Genomic DNA, 22,930 nt, shown 5'->3' on the forward strand with positions numbered 1-22,930 from the left:
GATAACTCCCTGTGCACTGCCCTGCTCGGGGTGCCCAAAGCCCTAAAGCCAAATGTGGGGAGACCTGGGTGGCTCTGGGGGAATCTGGGCTGCATTTGGGGGCTGTCCAGCATCCATCGCAGCAGAACCTTCTCCCAGGGTTATTCCAGCACAACTGAGAGGGATGGGGACACCGTGGGGGGCTCAGCACATCAGCTGGGGTGTTTTAGCCATTTCTCGCCTTCCTGCCTCTCACTTTGGTCAGAGCTGCAGGACACCTCAGGATCAAGCTCTGAGCAGGGTGCCACTGTAGGGCTCAGGTCTCCCTGGCAAGGTGGCTCTTGGGCACCTGCATCAGCTGCAGTGCCCCAGGGCCCCAGGCAGACACTGTGACACTCAGCTCCCTTGTCAGCCTGGGGCAGCATCCAGAGCACAGCCAGCATCCATCCCAATTTGCAAGCAGAAATGTTTGGCACCGGTGCCCAAACCCAAAGAAGTGCTCCTGGATGCCCTTCAAGCAGATAAATACATAACAACTCCAGCAGAGGAGATTCAAAAGCCATTTTTTTAAGGATATAATTTTATTAAAGGATTTTAAAGAAATTGTCTTTGCCCAACAGAAGGAGAGGAAGGCTGGTGGGTTGGCAGGAGCCTGGTGTTCAGGGTGATGCTGCTGCTCACAGGAGGTCTTTCAGAGAAGCAGAGAATAACAGAATCATTAAGGCTGGGAAAGACCTGTAAGATCACTGAGTCCAGTCATTAACCCAGCACTGCCAAGCCCACAACTAAAGCATGTCTCTGAGTGCCACACCTATATCACTTTTAAATACTTCCAGGGATGGTGACTCCACCACTTTCCCTGGGCTGCCTGTTCCAATAGCTGACAACCTTTTCCATGAAAAAACATTTCCTAACATCCAATCTAACCATTTCCTCTCATCCTGCTTATCTGGCACATTTCCTCTCTGCCCATCAGCCCTTTGGCTCAGCAGCAGCACCATTCCCACATCTCCCACATTTCTGAGGAAAATGTGGTGCTGACATGGAGGATCTGCACAACCTGCCAGGAGAGAAACAAGCCTCATGGAGAAAATCATTCCAAGACACTGCTGGTACCCACAGATGCCCAGGACTGGGGGGAAGGATTCTCAGGGCAAGAGATGATTTTGATGTGCTCAAGTCAGTGCCAGCAGCACCCCATACAGTCAGGAGGGGATGCATTCACTGCATCATTCAGCACTGTCAGTCATCTTTGCTCTAAAATATTTTAAAACTCCAGAAACTGCAGCTGGGTGTTACTAGCATCAGTCCTACAGCCTCCAGTATTTTTCTAGCACCCCATTAGTGTTTAATACACCATGCTGGCAGCTCTGGGAGTCTGGGAGCATCATCTTCCAGAGAGCTTGTTCCTGCCTGGATCAGTGCTTTCTTGTGCAGGCAGGAAATTTGTTGTGGGCGGTATTAAAGCACCTGCAAGGTGGATGTTGAGACCATGAGGAGAGCTCTGAGTAGGCAGTATTTGCCTTCTATCTGGTGTGATGTTCAGTTCAAACTGCAAAGGTTTCCTCTGCTCTGATTAAATGCCACAGCCTGTGGAGACAATCCAGGGAGAGAGAAATGACAGGTCCCCACATGGATTTTCCTCCCCAGCTGCTGAACAAATTTAGTCATTCAAATCCCAGTATATTATCAATGGACATTTCTATCTGGACAGGCTAGAGAGTTGCAAGCCACTAAAAATATGGGTTAGAATAAATGCTGCTCTCCCCAGAGAGGGGCTGAGTGGGGAGGTGAGGGTGGCACCCAAGTGGCTTTACTTAAGGTCCTGCTTCAGGGGGGGAACAAAGAGCCTGTCTCCTTTCAGGACATCAGTGAGGATGTCTGTCCATGTGCTTTTCTGCTCTGAACTGGATAAAGACCAACATCTTCTCTATGCAGTTTTTCCAGCAATCATTTCTGGCCACTCAGTCCATTTTAAGACAGGAACTGCTGACTTTCAGGGTACATTGAAGCTGAGAACTTCTTTCTCTTAGGCTGGTTTCTAGCTGGTGTCTCTGAAACTGCTACAAGCAGAGCCCAGCCAGGGCTTTTCCACAGCTCATGCTCTGACATGGAGACTCACATCCTACCCATCACAGCTTGTCCACTCTCATGGATGTTTTTAACATGACCTGACAGAGGGTGCAGAACAGTGGGAAAAAGCATTTCTAGAAAGGTGAATTTTCAGCAGGCACAAGACAACCTGATGGCATCAAGCTTTCTGCCATCCATGTCCTGCAGCTGTTCTGCCTGCACACGTTCAGGAGCATCAACCTTTGCAGCCACTTTCCACCTCAGCTGGAATTGAGAGACTTTGCTAGTGTACACTTTTTTTTTAGAAGAAATAGGACTATTTTCTGAGTGCAAACAGCTTTTGTTGGTTTGTTTGTCTGTGTGGCTTTTTTAGAGCAGCATGTGAAGGGCACCCAAAAATTGCAGCCTCTCCCACCTGCTCCTCACTTCAGCCTTCAGGTTCAGGACCCTACTCAGTTTCAAAGGGCTCAGGGCTTGTTTTCACCACCCAAGGAAGTGAGAATTGAAACATCACACACAGACTCATGGTGATCTTGTCCTGCTCTATTCAAATTGGTGCAAATTTTGTCACTAAAATAACAGGAAAATCAAGCAGCCTGTGGTACATGAAGTGAAAACCCTGCTGTTCTCCCTTTGTTCCACTTCAGTTTAAGCACATGCTCCTCATGGATGGGCTCCTCCTCTGCTCCCTGTTTGTCTGTCCAATTCCACAGCACTAAAACCAGAGGAATTTACATTGAACATTTGCACTGTGCTGGCTACAGTGCAAAGCAGGACTGTGTTTGGGGATACACTAAACTGCAGCAGAGGCAGAGAAGAGCATCCTTCCTTCAGCAGCCAAAGGGGTCCTACACCATCCTAAAGCTATACAAGGCACTTGACCACTACAGCCATGGGAAGATTTTCCAAAACCTTCCTGACTGATGGTTATGGAGACTTCTTTGAGCTCTCTGTGAAATTCCTAATTGGCTGCCTGCTCTCTATAGACCAGATGCATTGCAATCTATTTTCTAGATTAAATTTCCCCATTTGGATAAAGATCCTGCTTGGGCAGGCCTCATAAAGGGACTGGCCCAAAGCAGGCCCAGCAGCTCAGGATTTCATACCAGGCATCCCTCCTACCCTACTGTGTCCTCCTGGAAGGGCCAAAGAGCAAGTTTTCAGGCATTATCTGCAAATGTTAGATTACTGCACTGGTTACCATATTCCCCAAAAATACTCCTTCTTCACATTAAACCCCTTCAAGCAGCCTGATGCCTTGCATGATATCCTTTGATAAGTGTAATAAGAAAAGAAAAATCCTAAATGCATGCCTCAGGATGTGTGGGAAGTGCAGCAAAGCCTTGGACGGTTTGATTTCCTCTCATGTGCACAGGATAAATAAGCATCTAGTCACTGATGGAGATCAGCTCTCATTCTTAAAAACAACAGTAAAACAGAACTTTGTAATACTAATGGGTAAGATACTCATCAGGTTTCAAAGTTTTCCAGTAAGAAAATTACACTTTTATCTACAAACTACACTCCAGAGAGGAATTAAACCATTGAGAGCTACAGAGAGTGCAACAGCATTAGCAAGGATTCATGGGCCAAATCAACAGCCAGTCTAATCTCAGGGTAAAAAAAAACACATTTACTTTATGCAGCTCCTCTGATTCACACTGAATGAGCACATCTCTTACAAGAGAGATTACATAGTTAATCCTGTGTCTCTCTACAGCAGAAAGATAAACAGCACTGCAGTTTTCTCATAACCAGTGTTGTATCATACTACATCATGCTTGAAACCCAGCCACAGCAGCACAGAAAGAGGGGCTTCTGCAAGGTTTCCCTTTCAGAAACTGATTTCCTTCCCAGAGCAAAAAAAAAAAAATTAAAAAAAAAAAAAAAAAGAAGAAAAGGAGCTACTAAAACACTGCTGAAGGGGAAATGGTGACTCAGGTCTGCTAGAGCCAGGTTAGCTCTGCTCCAGGGCTGTGTCACTGTACACTGTAAGGGCAGGTCCAAGCTGGGGTCCCACAGGAATTTCCCCCTCAGAACATCAAATATTTTAAGCAAGCCACCCAGCCATGCAAGAGTTTCATAGTGCTGGTGGTCCACTGCCTGCTTAGTAAGTGCTGCTCATTTTCTGGGGCAACCCCAAACAGGTGGTTTTGGTCTCAGATGACTTTCTTTAAGTTAAAGACAATAACCAGAGCAAACCAGCAGTGGCCAGATGGGTGCTGAAGTAGCACTTTCCAGGGTACCTCCAGAGAAAAGCCAGCCTGGGCTGGGGGCCAGGGCTCCTGCAGCAACCAAGGTGCCCCCAAACTGGACTAAAGGAGACACTGCACTATCAGAGTTACCCCAGGTGGCTGCTCCCAGCTGGTGCAGTCACTCTTGTCATCTCAGGTTTCTGTGCCAGCATGGAGAAGTGCAGCTTTCAAACCCTGGGGGCTACTTGAGTTTCTCTGGGGATGTACATCCACGGAGAGGGGGAGCCTCTCACAGAGCTCTGTGCACCCCCTGATTTCCTGCCCCTACATCACCAGCCCTGAGCTCCATAACACCCATCCTTTTATACAGCAGGCACAAAGTAAGCAAACTTCTTTGTTTTACCTTTTAATGTCATTGACTGCCACCAAGGTGCGAGAGGATTGCTACAGCACATCCCAGTGCCCCTGAATTGAATGATAAATGCCAGAAGGGAGGTATGAAAGATGACTTCCTGCAAGGAGAAAGGGAGCACGAGCTTGAAAAATCTATTACTGCACAAGGTGAAAAGAGCCAGTAGGTACAGAAAGCAAAACTCCTACGCTGCCCTCCCAGGTCATGGCCAAAAAAGACTGCAAGCCAGAGCATCAGCACTAAAATGAACATCAGAATCATCTTCCTGGTAATTTGGGTGTTGAACATTGATATGAAGCTTGGTTTTTATTTTTACCTTCTTCATTAGCACATGAAAGCTAATAAGGAAACTATTTGCCATTATGTTGAGGCTCTGAAAACCAAGAAAGGGACAGTCAGGTCAGCAACAATCTCCAGCAGAAAGACACGAGAAAGAATTACTGCAAATATCCAGGCAGAAGGGAATTGATTCTGAATGACATTTCCCCAATCACCTAAAACCCGCAAGGCTTGCACCATGGTAACACATGCTGTCATTCCTTGCAAGGCTTGGGACCACATTCTGACAGCTACATTTCTGATCCTTTGTGGAGTGTTTTTTGTTGAGCCACAGGCCCTGGGGAGGATATGCAGCACGTGGCACAGTTTGCTGGCTCTCTCATCTCCCTGCAGTGCCACTCTGGCTGCACCTGCACAGGGAGAGCAGGTCCCCAGGCAGCTCTGGATGGGGTCAGGTGCATGCAGAGAGGTTTAAAAGCTTGGACTGCCCGCTGTCAGAGGCATCTGGGAACAGCCACACAAGGGAAGCCAGCTGGCACACTGAAAAAAGTGACAATCTCTGGTCTGAAGTCCAGGATGGTGAACGCTTTCCTGAAGTTCTGTGCACAAAAAGAAAGGGGCAGCACAGAAGATATTTCAAAAGCTCAGTGTGAATAAATTCATGTTGCTCAGGGTACAAAGCAGCATCATCAGGTGGGCACAGACACACTTGAGGAGAGCTGCCCCACTTCCTGCCTCCCCCACAGCACGGTCCAGCAGCAGGCTGGAGATGGGACCAGACTGCCAGTGGTGTGCAGCAGCCCTCCCTGTGCACGTCTGGCGTTTGCCAGAGTCCACAGCAACTCACAAGGGAACAGTTGCCCAATTTTTGGAGAAAGAAAGAACATATTGAAGCCAACCCCTGTGTGAGCACATTGCCCTGACAAAAGAAACTGCCACAGGAATCCAGCAGCTCAAAACGGGTGCCAAGGCACCTTTTGCCCACCAAGGGAAAAAACCAAATGCATTTTCTCACCTCTAGGAAAGCACTACTCACTGCAGCTGGAGGAGCAAACACGACCTGTCATCTGCTTTACACGATTGTTTCCCTCAGTCACAGGCACTGCTGCTGGCTCAGGTGACACCGAGTCTGGAGGGTAATTCCAAGCTGCCACTAAAAATGATCAGAAATTGCCACTTCCCTCTTTAACAGCAGAGGTTCGTCCCTCGCAATTTGACTGTCAAAGCAGCACGTGCAGGGATGTATCCACCCCTGTCCCACTCTGTGCAAATAAAAAGACACACATGCATAAAAGAAGTGCTGCAAGGTGCTCCCCTGGGTACAGGAACAGTGCAGGAGCTTGGCAGGAACAGAGAGAGGAAAGGCAACAGTCTGGGAAAGGCAGCTGCAGGGCTGGGAGAGGAACAGGAATATCTGAGAGACGACTGCTAGCAAGGCTTTTTCAGCAAACAGCATCAAGAGCCAAGTTATACCTGCAAGGGTTGCAGCCATCTCAGAAAGATGACAGCATCTCTCCCCTGTATTTTAAGGCTTCAGGCTCCTGAGGCTGCTTCTTATCCTTCTTCCCAGGTCAACAAGAGGCAAAGAATTCAATGCATGACCTCACACTACTTCAGATGCAGAGCAGCAACTGCTCTTCGGTGATTTTTCAAATAAATCTGCACCTCTGTAGAACAGCAAGACCAATTGTCTCCCTGCTTTGTAGCCAGAGAAATTGCTCAGTCTGTGTAGTGGCTGGGTGTTCAAAAACTCATTAAATTAATGCCATGAAAACCAGTTTGAACCATCATCGTAATCTCACACCAAACCGGATGAAACTGCTGACACAATCCCAGACCTCAGCAATGAGCTCTCCCCAGGCTTCCCTGCATCTGGAAAAGTCAGACCAAAAGTTAGCACTCCAGTCACTTCCAGGGTAGTTCTCAGCCCAGAACGTGCACTGAGAGCCAATGCAAATTGTTGTGCTCTGCAAAGCCAGGCCACAGTTGTCACCAGCAGGGATCTGAAGCTCTCCAAGGACTGAGGGTCTCCTCAAGGCAGTGTCAGTGCAGCTGCCAGTGGGCAAGAACTCACCTCAGTCCCATTCCTGCCATTTCTGATTCCAGAACCACCTCAGCTCCGGCAGAGGAAGGAGACACAGAGCCACTTGGTGACTGCATTATATTTGAGGTGAACAGGCTCCAGCTGCAAGCTGGAACATGCAGAGACTAGTCCAGATCTGGCAGGCAGCATTCCCTGGATTTGTGAGCTTGATCCCTGGAGTCACCCAACCCTAACTGGAGCCTTCGACCACAACCCAAGGGGTAAACCCACTTTCCCATCAGGCTGGCTACCAGGTGCTCCTGATCACTAAAAGGGCAGTGAAATCATCAAAGGAAAATTAATTCCTTCAGTGTTTGCTTATGTCCCCTCTTTTATCTAATGCAGTTTTCTTCATAAAGAGCCTTTTAGATGAACAGTAACAGCAGACACCAAAAAGACAGCATTCAGTGCCAAGCTTTCTGAGGTGAGTGACCAAAGAGAACCTTGCATCTTTATTCAAGGCTAACAGTACATGGCCTCACCCCTCCTCAACAGCCTCGTTAGTTCCTTTTGAAACTTTGATAATCTTTGAATCCCTGGCACAGCTCAGTAATAAGCAGACAAGTTGTGGAATTGCTCCTGCCCCATAGGTACATTTCTGAACAAAAAGCTAAATTTGAACTAGCAAAAATAGCCACCCCGCCTGCTCACATGAAATCACACTACCTGTAACCCACTTTGCAAGCAGCACTGACATATGGAGACTTAACCTTGCCTGGTCTTCTCTTGCCTATATCCAGCAGCAGAGGGAGGGGGAAGTGTAGTGTAAAAGAGAAAAACAGTTCAAAAGATTAGTTTTAAAATCTTGTTAACTTGCACCCTTCTTCCTAGCGTTGAAGTGCATGAGAAAAAACTGAATCTTCTTTGCTGCAGACACACAAGACCCTTTCTGATGCACACAGAAGGTGCTGCCCAAAGCTGATCCATCACTCCTGGGTAACACACAAGCACCTTTAACCCTCAGACAGGCAAATCTGGCCACAGAGAACACCTCTATCAGCCTCCACCTGCAATACAAAAATAAAAGCAGCCTGTCCTCAGCACACCACAGACACACAGAACTGATGTACTGCATCCAGGAAGGAAAGAGCGGACACAAAGAACATAATGGGCACTGAGGGAAGCAGAGAAGTGGTCCCTCTTGCTGGTGGCAGCTCAGTGAGGAACTCCTCGGCTAAACAGACACCTAAAGAGCATGCAGGGTCAAAGGGAAAATAGAGAAATTCCTGGAAGAGATGATCTCTGATGGTTTTATGCCTGTTCTCTTGGTTACATGGACATGACATTGAGCCAGCAGCATCTTTGCTCGGACCACAGGGATCTCAGCACACACAGGAAGAGGCTGTCGGTACCAGCCATTCCAGTCTCTCACAGGAACTGCAACACCTAAAGCAGTCTGATCCAACATTTTTGGATACTTTGGTGGTTAAAACAATCAAAATTTCAAAAACATACACTGTTACTTTACAACAGATTCTTTTAATTAACACGCTTTTCCAGACCATGTATCAACTGTGCTGTTTGTACATGCAAATCTGTTTATGTCTTTGTAACCAGAATGCATTTTAATTTCAAGGCCAGAAAGGTGTTATGCAGTACCCCAATATCTAACAAGCCTTTACTGTTTCTGTTAAGCAGATCTAGCATGTCCTAGTCCTAGTCCTGGTCTGTGTACAAGCATTATCCAATGGAAAACTGAACATCACATCTCTTTTGGACTATTTGACCACTACAACACATTAATCCCTGACACAGGGCGATAGCACAGCTTTCACAGCAGCACTGTTGTCCCCAGCACACACCCACTGATGCAATCTGAACACAGCAAGAGTTTGCCTAACATCTTCAGCATGATTTTATTTCTATCAGCACCTGCGACAAACACCTTTTCCCGTTAGTCTTTCAACGCTGACAGTTTTAAATATAGGTAGTATTCTTCAGTTACAATTTAAAATGTTAAATTTCAAGGAGAAAATAAAATTGTACCAGCATGCTTTCAAACTGTCTCAAGGAGAGAACATCAGATAAAAATCAATGTATTCTTACTTTGTAGACAGCCTTCACTAATTATGACCAGCTTAAATAACTTCACCCCAGCCTCTGCTTACATTACAAAAGCACAACTCAGGCAGGAAGAGCAGGCTTGTAGTATATTTGACTCAAGCATTTCCATTCACATAGCAAACAAAAAAAAACCCCTCATACCCACCCACCTCACCCCCTCCTGAGCCCTGTGCAGGTACACACACAAAAAAAATTTCTGACAAACCACAGAAACTGATTGGAAGGGACCAAAGGTTATGGAGTCCAACCCTTAACCCAGCACTGCCGAGGGTGTACTGTCAATTCCTCCAGGGTGGTGATTCTGACACTTCTCCAGGTGGCCTGTTCCATGGTTTGACAACCCTTTTGGTGAAGAAATTTTTCCCAATTATCCAATCCAAAACTCCACTGGTGCAATTAGAGGCTGTTTCTTCTTGTCCTATCACTTATTATTTGGGAGAAGAGGCTGACCCTTTCCTGGCTACACCTCCTTCCAGGGAGTTGTAGAGTGATACCTGAGCCTCCTTTGGTCCAGGCTGAGCCCCCCAGCTGCTCCCCATCAGGCTTGTGCTCCAGACCCTTCCCCAGCTCCACTGCCCTTCTCTGGAGTCTCTCCAGCCCCTCAGTGTTTGCTGTGGTGAGGGGCCCAGAACTGGACACAGCACTCAAGGTAACTCAAGCACTGCCCAGTACAGGGGGACAGTCACTGCCCCAGTCCTGCTGGCCACACTCCTGCTCATACAGCCCACGTGCCATTGGCCTTCTTGGCCAGCTGGGCACACATAGATGATTTTTTCTAATGGAGCACTAACTTAGCATTAGTAAATCTTCAGTGAATTAATGTAATTTCATCAGACAAAAAGGAATGGTCTAGGACAAAGATTTTGTGTATGCATTGCTGCTTTCCAAGGCTCTAGAAGTTGTTTGACACCTCCACTGTTAGACTTTCTAGCACAATTCTAGTATTACACATTTTGTTTGTGCAGTCAGCAACTCTCAATATGAAAAACCATTTTATTGCAAACTTCTAAAAGGACAAAATGATCCCAACTAAAGCAGGAATCTGGCACATAATGTGCTCAGAATTTTTTACAAAATAATTACAATCTAAGAAAAAATGCCTACATAAATCAGTACAAGTATCATAAAGTATAAAAGCTACAAGACAAGAAAATTATAGTTCTTTCAATACAAAACATGCTTCAAGAGCTGTATCCTGTTCTTGCACATTTCATGATGTAACTTTCGTTCGGGAAATTATTTCATTCACAAAACTGTTCTTCTTTGCCAGCACATCATTTCTCAGCTGCTTCAACTTGACTTTGATGTCTTCCTCTGACATATCTGTCAGGGGCAATGCTTTCACTTGACAAAGAAAATCCTGAATTATCTTTTCACCTTCCTGAAATGGAGAGAAGGAAAAAACCCAGAAAAGATGTTTAGACTGCAAGCAGGAATTTTCCAAATTCCCTACAAAGTATTGCTCATCAGCAGAAACTCAGTGCAGGCAAAATTCATGGTTATGTTTGTGCTTGCTATCAAGTTCTGAACACCAGAACAAACCACTTATGCTGGTACCAGAAGTTCTTTTTCAATGCATGAGCAAAAAGCACCAGTTGATCAGCATAAATAGAGTATTTAACATTGTGATCTTCTGTAAGTGTTCCACATTTAATTCCAGTGTGCAGCCACATGAGGTGAGGACTGCCAGCAATAATAGCACCAGAATGGTCATATTTACCCAAACTAGTTACTTTTAGAAGGGACTGTCAATCAAAAGCAATGCTTCAATATGCAAAAGGGAAGGACAAATTGTAACCAAGCAACTGCAGAGTGGCCGTCACCAAGGAGAACAGATGATAATTAAGCTTTATGCATATGCTTTTACACAAACAGGCAAAGTGGAACTTCTAAACAATCTGACTTGAATAGCAAGAACAAACATTGCAATGAACAGTATTCAGAATCCCTGTATTGGAAACAATTAGTCCAGAATGCAGAAATTTGTCTAGTCCTCCACACTGTATAATTCTACTGAAAAGTTTACTTAGTTTTCCTCTTATCACTTAAGACTGATGCAGTAGTCTGATGCAGTGCAGAAGTTTCCAAAATGTAATAGCACCCTTTTCCCTCTACACATGATGTTAACCAAGGCAGACAAATTCTCTGGATGAGACATCTAAAGCTCTGCCATTCTATTGCCTAGAGGGTTTATAGAATATAATGTATTACTGAAACACTCAAGAATAAAACATGATACGTATTTGTCACAAATGTTTGCTATGTCAATTCCATTTACACCAACTGAGGACCATGCAGCCAGGTCCAACTAAAAATTCCTTCACCATGATGCCTGACAGAGAAAAGGTAATAGTGGAGCAACTGAGGTTAAATGGAGGGAAAGCCCTCTGGTAGTAGAGAGCAGAACAAACCAGAGATTGCTCATTTAAAGCATCAGATCCACTTACTGAGCCAGGAACAACAAATGCAGTTGACCTCTGAAACTGAAAATAAAGTAACAGGTAACAGCCTCTGTCCAGAGGAAAGGCTTTTTAAATGTAGGAAGTGTTTTGGATGTGGACTAACACTTCAAGGCTTCCATACACTGGAGTAGTAGGGAGGTTGCCAGAAGGAGATAAATGTGGTACAAGGCTGTGGAGTTTCAGGCTGGGACACAGAACTGCTCTGGAAGCAGGTTTGTAGGCACACAGTAAGGAAGACCCAGACACTGACAACCAATGCAAGCCACAAAGCAGCAACACATGGATTTCCCAGGAGGCTGCCACAGATGCCACTGTCAGGACTCAATCCAGCAACAAACAAGATGACACAGGACACTCTGTAAAAGCTTCCTACAGCCTTTGTTTTCCTTTACACTACCTGCTAATGAAACTTCTTTAAAGAAACTTTGCTTTATGGCACCTGTTAATCAGACATTCCAGGCACTGACTGCCGTGTTCTTTGACATGATCAGCTTCTGAGATGTGACAGCTCTGATGGGACACGGAAGGGCACAAAGGAGAAGGCTGGGCATTCAGCTTTTCTCTGGTCTGAACAGATGTGTTCACACTGGGCTCAAAGAACTCGGCACCAATGAATGCTCAAGTAAGGGGAGCAAAACCAGGTGTGACCCAACTGCAGAGCCAAGAATATTCTACACAATGGTAACAAAAGCTGTATCCTAAATCTATGTTTTCAGACAAAATTCTTGCCTACATTAACTTGAAATTAATCTAAATCAAACCCACTACCCCTGAACATCTCTTCAGCTCCTAATGAACATCATAGCCAAGCCATTTTGTTATGGAAAAATACATTACAGGCAATTATCCTCGAGCTTTGGGGGAATCTGAATCCTTACAGGATTTTGTTTCAGCTATTCAAATTTTAAGAATTATTTCTGATAGCAAACCTCTCTTTCTCTGTATGATTTCTTGGCTGGTGGTTCTCCTTCAGATTCCTTGGACTTGCCAATATTTTGAAACTCCTCCAGCTCCAATGCCTTCTCTCTTGCACTTTCAATCACATGTTTTGGGAAAGCTGCCAACTCTGCTACATGTATTCCAAAACTCTGGTCACAAACACCTGGATGGAGAGAAAAAAACCCAACAGTTAAGAATTCTCAGAATATAATATGGTTACATAGAGTTTATATGGACATGCTTGTACAAGTTCTCTGTGCGTGACATTATTTTGTTCTCCTCAACACTTTCTGATTCACCTTTTCTACTAGAAATGCTAACACAGAATAAAGAATATGCTCTTATTTAATTAAGCTCTATTAGAGCAGTAATTGCAGAGCTCCAAAGTGCTTCAAGGAGAAATGGAAAACTCTTCAGGCAGAGAGAATTTCCCCCTAGTACTTGAATGAAATTGAACAACGATTTTTATTAAAGTGTTTCAGCACAGTCTGCAGAATATAATAATTTACATGTTTTTAATAGGTATCCCTGACATTTACTCAATACCTATATAAATACATATATGTGTATTTATACATAAATATTAAATATGTTGTTTTATCAATCATCCCTCTCCTCCTTTGCATCTGTACCACATAATTCCACAGTCTCCAGGAGACATCTTATTAATTAATATAAAATCTTTCAACTGTAACTTCACACTTACTTCAATTAATACAGTGTTTATAACATGTTTGAGAAAAGTCCTCATAATTGCTTGGAATACGTAAATTATACACAGTTACATAAAACAATTTTCACTGCAGTATCAAAAGCCCTCTGATAAAATCTATCAACTCTTATTTGTTTACATTATCATAATTCCATTTGTCTTCCCACAGATACTACTACATCCTTTTAATTCTGGTCTCCAGCAAGGAGTTAAGAATAAATTAATTACACTTGCAAAATGAGTTTGTTTTTTTAAACTAATCATCTATTAAATACTGGGTAACCAAAGAATAGGTGAAGGAAGACTTATCATTTCGACTTTTTCTGTTTAATTAACCCTGTAATCTCTCTGATTTCTTAAAGGAAATTAACACATTTAAGCAGAAATTAGTCTTCTTGATTTTGTATTAAAAAGACAGACCTCCCCAGACCCAGAGCTAACTCAGTTCTCAGCTCAGAGACTCCTGAGCAGAGGCCTGAAGAACAGCACTTCATGTGTCTTCTTTTCTGGTGACGTTGTCACTTTTGAACCACAAAGTCATGGTTGAAAACACTGTAGAAAAGCTCCATGTCATGCTTTTCATGTTTATTTATACATTTCAAATTACATCAAACCTGTTACTTGTTTCAAAACACAGCTGTATCTGAGCTGCCTATACACACATCCTTGATGGAGCAATGTAACTCCAATATCATTCCAAAAGGGAAAGAGCACAACACTAAATGCAAAAACTTAGGTGGAAGATGGATATCTGACTGGAGACCAGATATTTAAAGATGAAGATTTCATGGTGTTGTATTTCCTCTGACAGAGGTTTAAGCAAATACATAAAAAATATTGTGTCTCCATGCTCAATAACACTTCCAAGAAAATGGACGGAACAAAAAGACATTCCATGTACAAGGAAAAGATGTGTATGACTAAAAATGGCAAAATTAATTGAAGGAAAATACTAAACTGGGCTTCTACAGTTTTTATCATGGCCAGAATGGCTGAATTAATACAGATTTTAAAAACAAAAGGAACGGGTTGAAGAAAGAGAACTCACACAACTGTCTAAGGGATTTTAGGGGGTTTTGTTGTACAAACTGCTGTTCCAAAGGATGTAGAAGATAGGAGGTTTTAATATAGTGTATATTGATTCCCTCCTCAACCAACTTGCTGAAAACAAAGCACCTAAAGATGGCTTGTTTGCAGATCCTGTACATCACCATTTCTTGCTGCACCCTTGGTTTCCATGTACACTTCCAGCAGTTTATGACTATTTCTCTTCAGGTCCAATGCTACACTAAATCACCTTCAAAGCACCAATTTGAGCAATGCATTCAGAGGTCTATGAAGCTTCACTTTGCAGAAGGACCTCAACATGTGCTGGAGAAGATGGGAAACAGCAAACTAGGAAAGAACCACAGACACCACCTCTCCACTGGGACCGGCTGGGAACCAGGGCCACCACAATTCAGGGTAATATTCAAGCAAAAACTGGGCATTCCCTGGGAAAGTGCACCCACAGAACCCATTTCTAAGGAATAAAGGTCCCAAAAGACAAGGACAAAGAGTTTAAAGGTACAGGGCTGTGGCAGACAGAGCTAATCCACCCAGCTTTGAGCAGACTCTCAGCAAAGCCAGAGGAGAGCAGTACTTCTGCTCATGTGATTCCCCTTGCTCAGAGCAGTCTCCCAGGCTTTACGGGAAAGTACCCAAAACCTAACTGCAAGGTTATAGCAGAGGGCAACACAAAATTAGAAGTGGTCATACAAATAATCTAAGGGCAAGAAATGAAGTGATTTCATGGATTTAAAACCAGAAGAAATGAGTAAGAAATAGTCAGTTAGTAATGTCATAGCAGTAAAACCAGCAAGGTTATCAGATCCAGGAGAGCCAGAGTGTTCTACAGTAACCCTTTTCTACCCATTTGAGTGTTATCTAACTCATTCCTCCACTGTGGAACTCAGAAGAGAAAAATTAAGAAGTACACAGAGTAAGAAGGAGTGTTCTGCCCACATTTTAAATCAAAATCTCAGCCCAGAGGTTGCCAACCAGATTGAAATGCTCTACTGAGAACAATTCAAAATCTCTGTAGAGTTCACAACTAAATTAGAATGCCATAAATGGGCACACCTTGCAAGCCACAGTTACAGCTCTGCTTTATTTTGCAATAAATACAGGCTCTTGCTGAAGGGAGCAAAAACAAATGATGAGGGATATAGAGAAGGAGGAGGAATAGATGAAATTTATGCCTAATTAAAAATTGTTTAATACTGAAAGGAATAACTGGATCTACTAAAAGACTTTAATTAAATACATCTAACTGATCTTATACTAACAAAACAGGCTACTTGTTGTTTCATTACGATGCCATTTGCAAAAAATTACCCAAATGTTTTTTCCTTCATCAAACTACTGTATAAATTAGGCAACATAAGACTAAGTCTTATTACAATGAAATAGACATTAAAAACTGTCAGCGCCTAAAAGGTGCATTTGTTTCTTTTAAAAGAATAATTTAAGAAATAAAAGTCTCTTCTATCAGCACATTAAAGTGTCTGTTTTAGGAAAACAGAAAATAACCTTCTGCAACCCTTCTCTCTGTTTTTAAAAAAGAAAAAGGGAGCAACTCAAAAGCATCAACTTGAGTGGCAGAAATAACCTAGAAAGCTTAAGAAACAATTGTCAGTATCATGACCTACTGTGCTCACACATGGACAGAGCTCCTGTCACACACACTATGGACAGAGAACAGTATATATATATATATATTATAAACACCAAGCTTGGAGTATTGACACTGGGTGAGGGTTTTCTTCCATTAAGATTTTTATTTTCTCTCTCAGGGCAAAATGAAGTTGAGACACGGCCTTACCTTCCTTGACACGATAAAGCATTGTCAGTGTGTCATCACTGGTCAGAGCAGTGACATGGAGGTTATTTACTGTTGGTACTTGCTCAGCAAGAGCTGTGAGCTCATGGAAGTGTGTAGCAAACATGGCAAACCCACAGATTTTGCTGGCAATGTATTCTGAGATAGCCCATGCTAAGCCAAAGCCATCGTAGGTAGAAGTTCCTCTTCCCAGCTCATCAATGATTATCAGGGAGTTTTCAGTTGCTGTCCTAAAAATGCAAGAACATTTGTTAATTGTTTGATAGCAGCATGAACTCTGGATACTGGAGTATCACAAGTTATGCCGTGGATGCAGAGCATGGAAGAGGCAAAAGACCCTTCTTATTTACAAATATAGTGCAGACACAGCATTGCACAGATAATTCTAAATTAGGTTCTTTATCCCATTTAGACTTTGGCCTCCTGGTAGCAACTCTGTATTGACCACTGGAATAAACAGAAGGCTACTTCAAGAACTTATGTACCAGCTAAAAAGAACTTGAGATTCTCCACTAAGACTCCCCACAAAAAAAGAAAAATCTTAAATGCATCTCTCTCAGAGCACCTCCTTTCTCATCAACCCCAACCAACACAATCAAACAAAAGCACAAGACTTGCCTGAGGATTGAAGCAGTCTCCAGCATTTCAGCCATGAAAGTAGACACTCCTTTCAGCTGGCTGTCTCCTGCTCCCACCCGAGCCAGGATACAATCCACAATGGTTATTTCTGCAGACTCACACGGCACAAAACACCCAATTTGGGCCATAAGAACAATCACCCCTGTCTGTCGGATGTATGTGGATTTTCCCCCCATGTTAGGGCCTAAAGAAGAAATTTTCCAAAAATTACTTTTGAAAGCATCATCCTTTTACAATTCAACAGTTCTTTTAAAGGAGAACAGGCTCTAAATTAAAACAAAGAGGGTTTAAACTTATTACTCTCTTGCCAGAAAAGAGCAGCAAACTTGTCTAACGGGTGCAACAAGTGGCTCCAGGGCTAACAAGGCTTGCTTGTTTGTCTTACTGAATGCTCTGTTTTCAAAGGAAAGGTGATTAGAGAACATTAGGGGCCTTTTTAAGTTTTGGAACTTTTCAAAAGTATAAGCAGTCATCTAAAACACATGTTCATACCTAAAACTAATAAGCTTTAAATTAAAAATCATCAGTATTTATTTCAGCTTAAGAATTGTAATAATTTGGTTTCACCTCAAACAACTATTAAAATTTCTCTGCAAAAATGTAACCATACAAGCTAATATGTGACTCAGAATCAGAAAACCCAGATATTAAGTAGTTAATTGTAACTGAAGTACAAAAGAAATAAAAAGTATTATCCAGAAAACTGATCATGAAAACCAATCTTATGCTTCTGCCAACCAGAAAAAGAAGTATGTTACCATGCATTTATTCAGATTTTCAGTTTTTCTTTTTATGTTAGAAGTGCTCATTAATCATTCCCTAATTTCAGATCTTTGCTACTCAGAACGTATGTCAAGGACATCTGGATGGAAATTAAGATTCAATTAAATCTATAAACACTAAAAATGTTTTCGTGTGTAGTAAAATTATCTTAATTACACCAGAGAAAAGGGTAAAAAATGGTACAGTCATTGAAACATGTTTTGCATTTAAAATCAACTTTAATACTTCACAAAGAAAACACTAACAAAGAGGCTGCTTAAAATCTTGCCTACAGTACAAGTGATGCCTAGTAGAATTTTCTAGATCACTTTAGAAGAGCCAAGCTTTTCAGCTCCTGAGGTTGCCTGGCTTGTGGAGTTGCATTCACTGAGGCCTTACGTTAAGGAAGGACTAATTTATTTTCTTCTACTGTCCTAGCAGCCTCTCTTTTCTTCACAAATGACTCTGATTATTTTGAAAATTATTTGATTATTTGAAAGTAGTGATCACCTTCTCCAAACAGTGCACTACAACTAAAACCACAATAACCAAGTCCACTACTATTAAGTTTGGATGATGAGAAATATGCCTGTATGTACAGAAACATGTAGAATATCCACAGTCGAAGGTAACATTTCACATGAACATTGTGGACACTTTTTAAAAAAATATAACCAATAATAGCAATAAATAATGGTTTAGAAAGACCCTCCCTTCTTTTCCAGAGCTAAATCTTATTTCCCACGCAGAAAAATGTGTAACTCAGTAGCTGCTCAGTAGCTTGATGTAATTGTTTGGACAGAATTTTATTAGGTTGCTGATCTGTTTTGCTTGTTGTTGGTTTTCCTTTTTAAAAATACATCATTTCTTGAAATAGTCGAGGCATTTATAAATAACAAACGAAAAAGAGAACAGAAATATTTACCAGTAATAATGTGGAACATCTGCTTGCCCTTCTCAAATGTAATGTCATTGGGGATGAAGGCCACCTCGTCCTGCACTTCAATGCAGGGATGCCTGGCACCTTTCAGCACGATCCTGCCCTGTCCCTTCTCCAGGATGACGGGCCGGACGTAGGGCACCGGGGCTGCGTTCGACACGTGGGCAAAGCTGACAATGGCATCCAGCTGAGCTATCACATCATTCATCGTCTGCATGGGCTCTGCATAACCTGGTTTGCATTGAGGAGATACAAATTCAATACCATTAGCCATTCTGCTCTTGCTGAGAAGGTACCTTGAAGCCTATACTGAGTCCATCAAGTTAACTCATCTGCAGTAACAATTTCCTTCAAGATGCAAGGCACCTCCTGGGAGTGTCTAGGATGCAATCCTAAAGTTGTCATGCCTTGAATACCAAGGAGACTTCTTGAGACCAAGGAAAAGAGGAGGTTATTGGATATCTTCATGTTGAATATCTTCCCTCATCTGGAAATCCAGTAAGTTTCCTTCCTGAATAACACACTGCGTTCTGATGCTCATGCAAGCAAAGACACCAGAGACACAGCACAGACAGTTCAGACACAGCTGCCATCTATGTTTGTGTGAATGCTGGGTGGGAGAGGTCTGTCAGATATAGTGCCTGTGACACCAGGCTAGATGGCTCAGCATCCTCAGTACCAGCCTTTTAACTTTTGGTGTTTGGTTTTCTTCAGTGAAAGGGATGAGGGACTGGAGTCTATGGCCCGAATACCCCAGTGTCTCTTCTGCTTTTGGTGAAGGATAGTAAAAAATGACCTGGAAATAGGCATTCTTGGAGCAAAATACATGGAAATAACTTAGGAAACCAAGAATTTTTATTGCCATATAAAAGCAATGACTAACTTGATCTTATATCGCATACCAACGTTCTTAGACCTCAGGTCCCACTCCTTTGGTTGTCTGCTGTCCTTTACCTCTTCTGCTCTTTGGGTGAAGCCCAGAGTCAGGGAGGTAGGTGGAGGAGAGATGTGGCCTTTATTGTCTTATTTTTGTTCCTATTGTGGGATTAGCATTTGCACACACCTCATCACTGCACATCTGCAGCAATACCAGGAAAGGGTCTGGCAACAGAAGATAATTTATTTTTCAAACTTTCAACAGCTGTCTGAAAGCCACACTTCACTTTTCTACACTAATTCTTAGGACGATATTACAGATTGTCTCTGTAAAAGACCCTCAAAGAAACAGTAAGTCTGCCCAGCACTCCAGACTGTGACACACATCAACAGTGCCATATTCACCTGAAGCAATGTTAATGATCTCCTTAACAATTGCATCCTGAGCCTCTTCATACTCTTCCCTGTTCCTTATATATTCATCATTGATGGCGCTCAGTTTGCTGTGAACAAAACAAGAGTATTTAGAAGCTGTGATGTTCTGCCTTCACCAACAAGGCCAAACTTTTGGCCTCCTCATCTGAGTCAACAACAAGTGTCCCCACCTGTTTTACCAGCAAGGTTCAGCACAAAGACCACAAAACACCTGACCTACAATTCATCCACACCAAGACAGCCTCAAGATTAATTCCAAGTTTAAGATCACCCATAAGGGCCAAACCAAAAATTCTAGCATCAACACATGACTCTTAAAAACATCCATGTTTGTTATAGAGCTGCTATGTGGTAAGAACTAGCTCTTAAAACTGAATTTTAAGCAAATTTCTGGCTATTTTGCTACATTTTGCTGCTAAGCAACTGTGTAATTAGCCCAGAGTCCTACAACAGGCTTATCAGATCAGAAGGCATTGACTTCTTTCATTTAGCAAAAATCCAAGTTAATTACTGTCACTATGAACAGGTTCTGGTCTTCAAACTAAGGTAAGCTGAAATAAAGAGTTTAAACAAGTTTTTATTCTTCTCAAGCTTGTCTCCTAAACAAAGGACAAGTCTGCAAGACTGAATAAGAAACACACCCAAGTAGTGTGCCCACACTATAGGCAGAAGTCAGTCTTGTGCTTCTAGTACCACCTACAGAAGCAACTATAACTTAACGAAGCACAGAGAAGTCTTTTTTATTAGTGATGCATGGGCTGTTTCACTAAGGGAAAGTAACAGATGACACGGTACAGGTTCTAAGTACATCTTCTCAGTTACAGAAAAGCCTAACTTCATCATACATTTAGATTCACAACATATTTAGAACCAGAAAAAGCTGTTTTACATTTCAGGGATGTTTTTAAAAAATATCCCCTGAGTATATGTTAAAACAAAACGCAATTAAGGTTTACACTTTGTTCAATTAAGTAAATTGGTGAGAAATACACCAACATATTGGCTGGTGTGAACCAATATGTTTGCCCTCCTTTTCAAAGATAAGGACTTATATCTATGAAAGTGAGAGATTAACAGAAAGCAGTCACTACACCATCACACACAGTGGACAAGAAGCTGAACACAAGCTAGAAGTGTGCCCCTGAGGCAGAGAAGGCCAAGCCCAAGCTGGCTGCACTAGAGTGGACCCAGCATGTTGAAGGAAATCATTCTGCCCCTCTATTCAGCACTCCTGAGACAACATCTCTGGTTTTGGGTTCTGTCTTCCCAACACTGAACCTGGAGCAGATGGTCACCACAAAGGCACAGAGCTGGAGCACACAGCACACAAGGACAAGGCTGAGAGAGATGCCTGCCCAGGCTGAGAATCTGAGGTCAGCCTGGAGGCAACAGACTCTCCTTGGAGGTGCAGAGCAAAAGAAAGAGATCCGGAGATCCCAAGTTTCTGCCAGGAAAATTGTCATTAGATCTGATTAGAAGTGTCTTCATAAATAGTAATTAGGCACTGGAACTTGTGCCCCACGAGGCTCTGAAAGATACTTAAGAGTATGGGCACTAGGGAAAAGCCTTGGGCTACCCCACCTGAGCTTGAGATAAATCTAATTTCTAAGGTGCACCTGCTTCAAGTGAGGGATGAGAAGTAACCTTCAACCTAAGTTATTACCCAATTCTGCTCATGCAACTTTCTACTTCATTTACTCAGTGTAAAAACACTGAAGAAGAGAGAAACATCTGATGACTGATGCAGCCCTTGCTCCTGCTAAAATGCTCTAAGAGAGCTAAAATTCAACAAAAAAATACAGACTTTTCAGCTGATCTGTGTCAAAACTGCTGTCCAGACAAGTACACACTGAAACAGCCTCAATGCAATTAGTCTGAAGATTTCAATTTTTTAACAGCTCAATCAAAAGAGCCACAGAACTAAAGTTCAACACACAGGACTAACAGAAATTAGAGAGGATTTGGAACAAAGGGGGGAAAAAATGTAATCACCAACAAAATTCTGCATGTCATATTTGGTGATAAACATAAATAGCTTTTTCCCTACTGCAGCTTATGTCTGTATAAACACTCACAGTAAAAGCAATTATGATACTTGCTACAGCTAAAACAGAGAAATTAGCCCAAGTCAAAGGGCCAAATAGATAACAGTTGGCAACATAAATGGGGAATGCAGCTTTTAACATAAACTCTATGCCAGTCCTGCTCAATATTTCAATCTGTGAGCCAATTAAAAAGGTGACAATTTATAGGGAATCCAGATTATCAGCATAATTATAAAAGAATAATTCTATTACTTTCAGAACAGGCTTAAAAAACCTGACCATTATCATCTCATACCTGTTAGTAAATTTCACACCGTTCTTCTGTGTATCAATGATTCCATATTTTGAATTATTACGGAGAGCTTTTTCCTCCTTACAAGTTACTCTAAAGTGATGTCCAAACTGTGAATTTGTCTCAAGTTTGATACTTTTGCCAGCTTCCAAACCTTTCAGATAAAAAGAAAGAAAAAAGAAACCAGCTGTATTATCACAAATCCTGCTCACTAACCCTCAGCTCCCAAGATTTAGCCTCTCTTACATGACCTAATTGAGTAGACTTGCTTTGGTTCTGTACACGTATGAGAAATACCCAGACCAAACACAAATATATGGATTCATTCTCTGCTCTTAATTTAAAATGCTCTCAAACTGCATAGTCAAGTCAGGCTCACAATTATTGTATTGCTATGAATTCTCCAGCAAGGTGAAAAATGCAAGGACACTGCATTGCTGCTGTTAGCACAGCACCTGCACTCTTGTGATCCTTCTACTAACACATAGTTCTGCTACGAGATTTCTCATTCCATCCCTACACAATCTTGGTTTTCCTTCTCATCCAGGTATCATCTTTACACTAAAAAAAAATCAAGACAAAAAAAAAAAAAGTGACCTCTTGAAGGTATAACCCAAAGTAAGTTAAGTACAGCATTGCCAATTTTCTTTGTCATATTTACATTAAAATTTGGCGGCTTTTTCTTAAAGTTCTCTTTCAAAGCCCGATTCATCAACTGCACATGGAATTTTCTGCATAGGATAATCAACTCTTTAAATGTCTCGTTTTAAATGTCTCAGATTGCTAATTTGTGAATTACTTTTTGCAAGGAACATGAAAAGAAAACTGAATGGACACTCAGGATAAAGCACTGAGGGGGAAG

The 22,930-nt window shown here is 42.3% G+C and overlaps 1 protein-coding gene across 1 annotated transcript in view; it reads right to left on the bottom strand.

Annotated features, from left to right (window-relative positions):
* Window positions 1–10,058: 10,058 nt before the first annotated feature.
* Window positions 10,059–22,930, bottom strand: part of MSH2 (mutS homolog 2) — a 44,729-nt gene continuing 31,857 nt past the window's right edge. Inside the window, exons 10-16 of the mRNA XM_086879029.1 lie at window positions 22,072–22,222; window positions 19,702–19,799; window positions 18,406–18,651; window positions 16,698–16,902; window positions 16,062–16,309; window positions 12,477–12,649; window positions 10,059–10,466 (exon numbers count right to left, since the gene is read on the bottom strand). Coding sequence (XP_086735155.1) covers window positions 10,296–10,466; window positions 12,477–12,649; window positions 16,062–16,309; window positions 16,698–16,902; window positions 18,406–18,651; window positions 19,702–19,799; window positions 22,072–22,222 — 1,292 coding nt within the window. The 3' untranslated portion in view covers window positions 10,059–10,295. The remainder of the gene's footprint in view (window positions 10,467–12,476; window positions 12,650–16,061; window positions 16,310–16,697; window positions 16,903–18,405; window positions 18,652–19,701; window positions 19,800–22,071; window positions 22,223–22,930) is intronic.

This window comes from Cyanistes caeruleus, chromosome 2 (assembly GCF_971803275.1).
Source record: "Cyanistes caeruleus chromosome 2, bCyaCae1.hap1.1, whole genome shotgun sequence".
In the NCBI taxonomy this organism is placed as follows: domain Eukaryota; kingdom Metazoa; phylum Chordata; class Aves; order Passeriformes; family Paridae; genus Cyanistes; species Cyanistes caeruleus.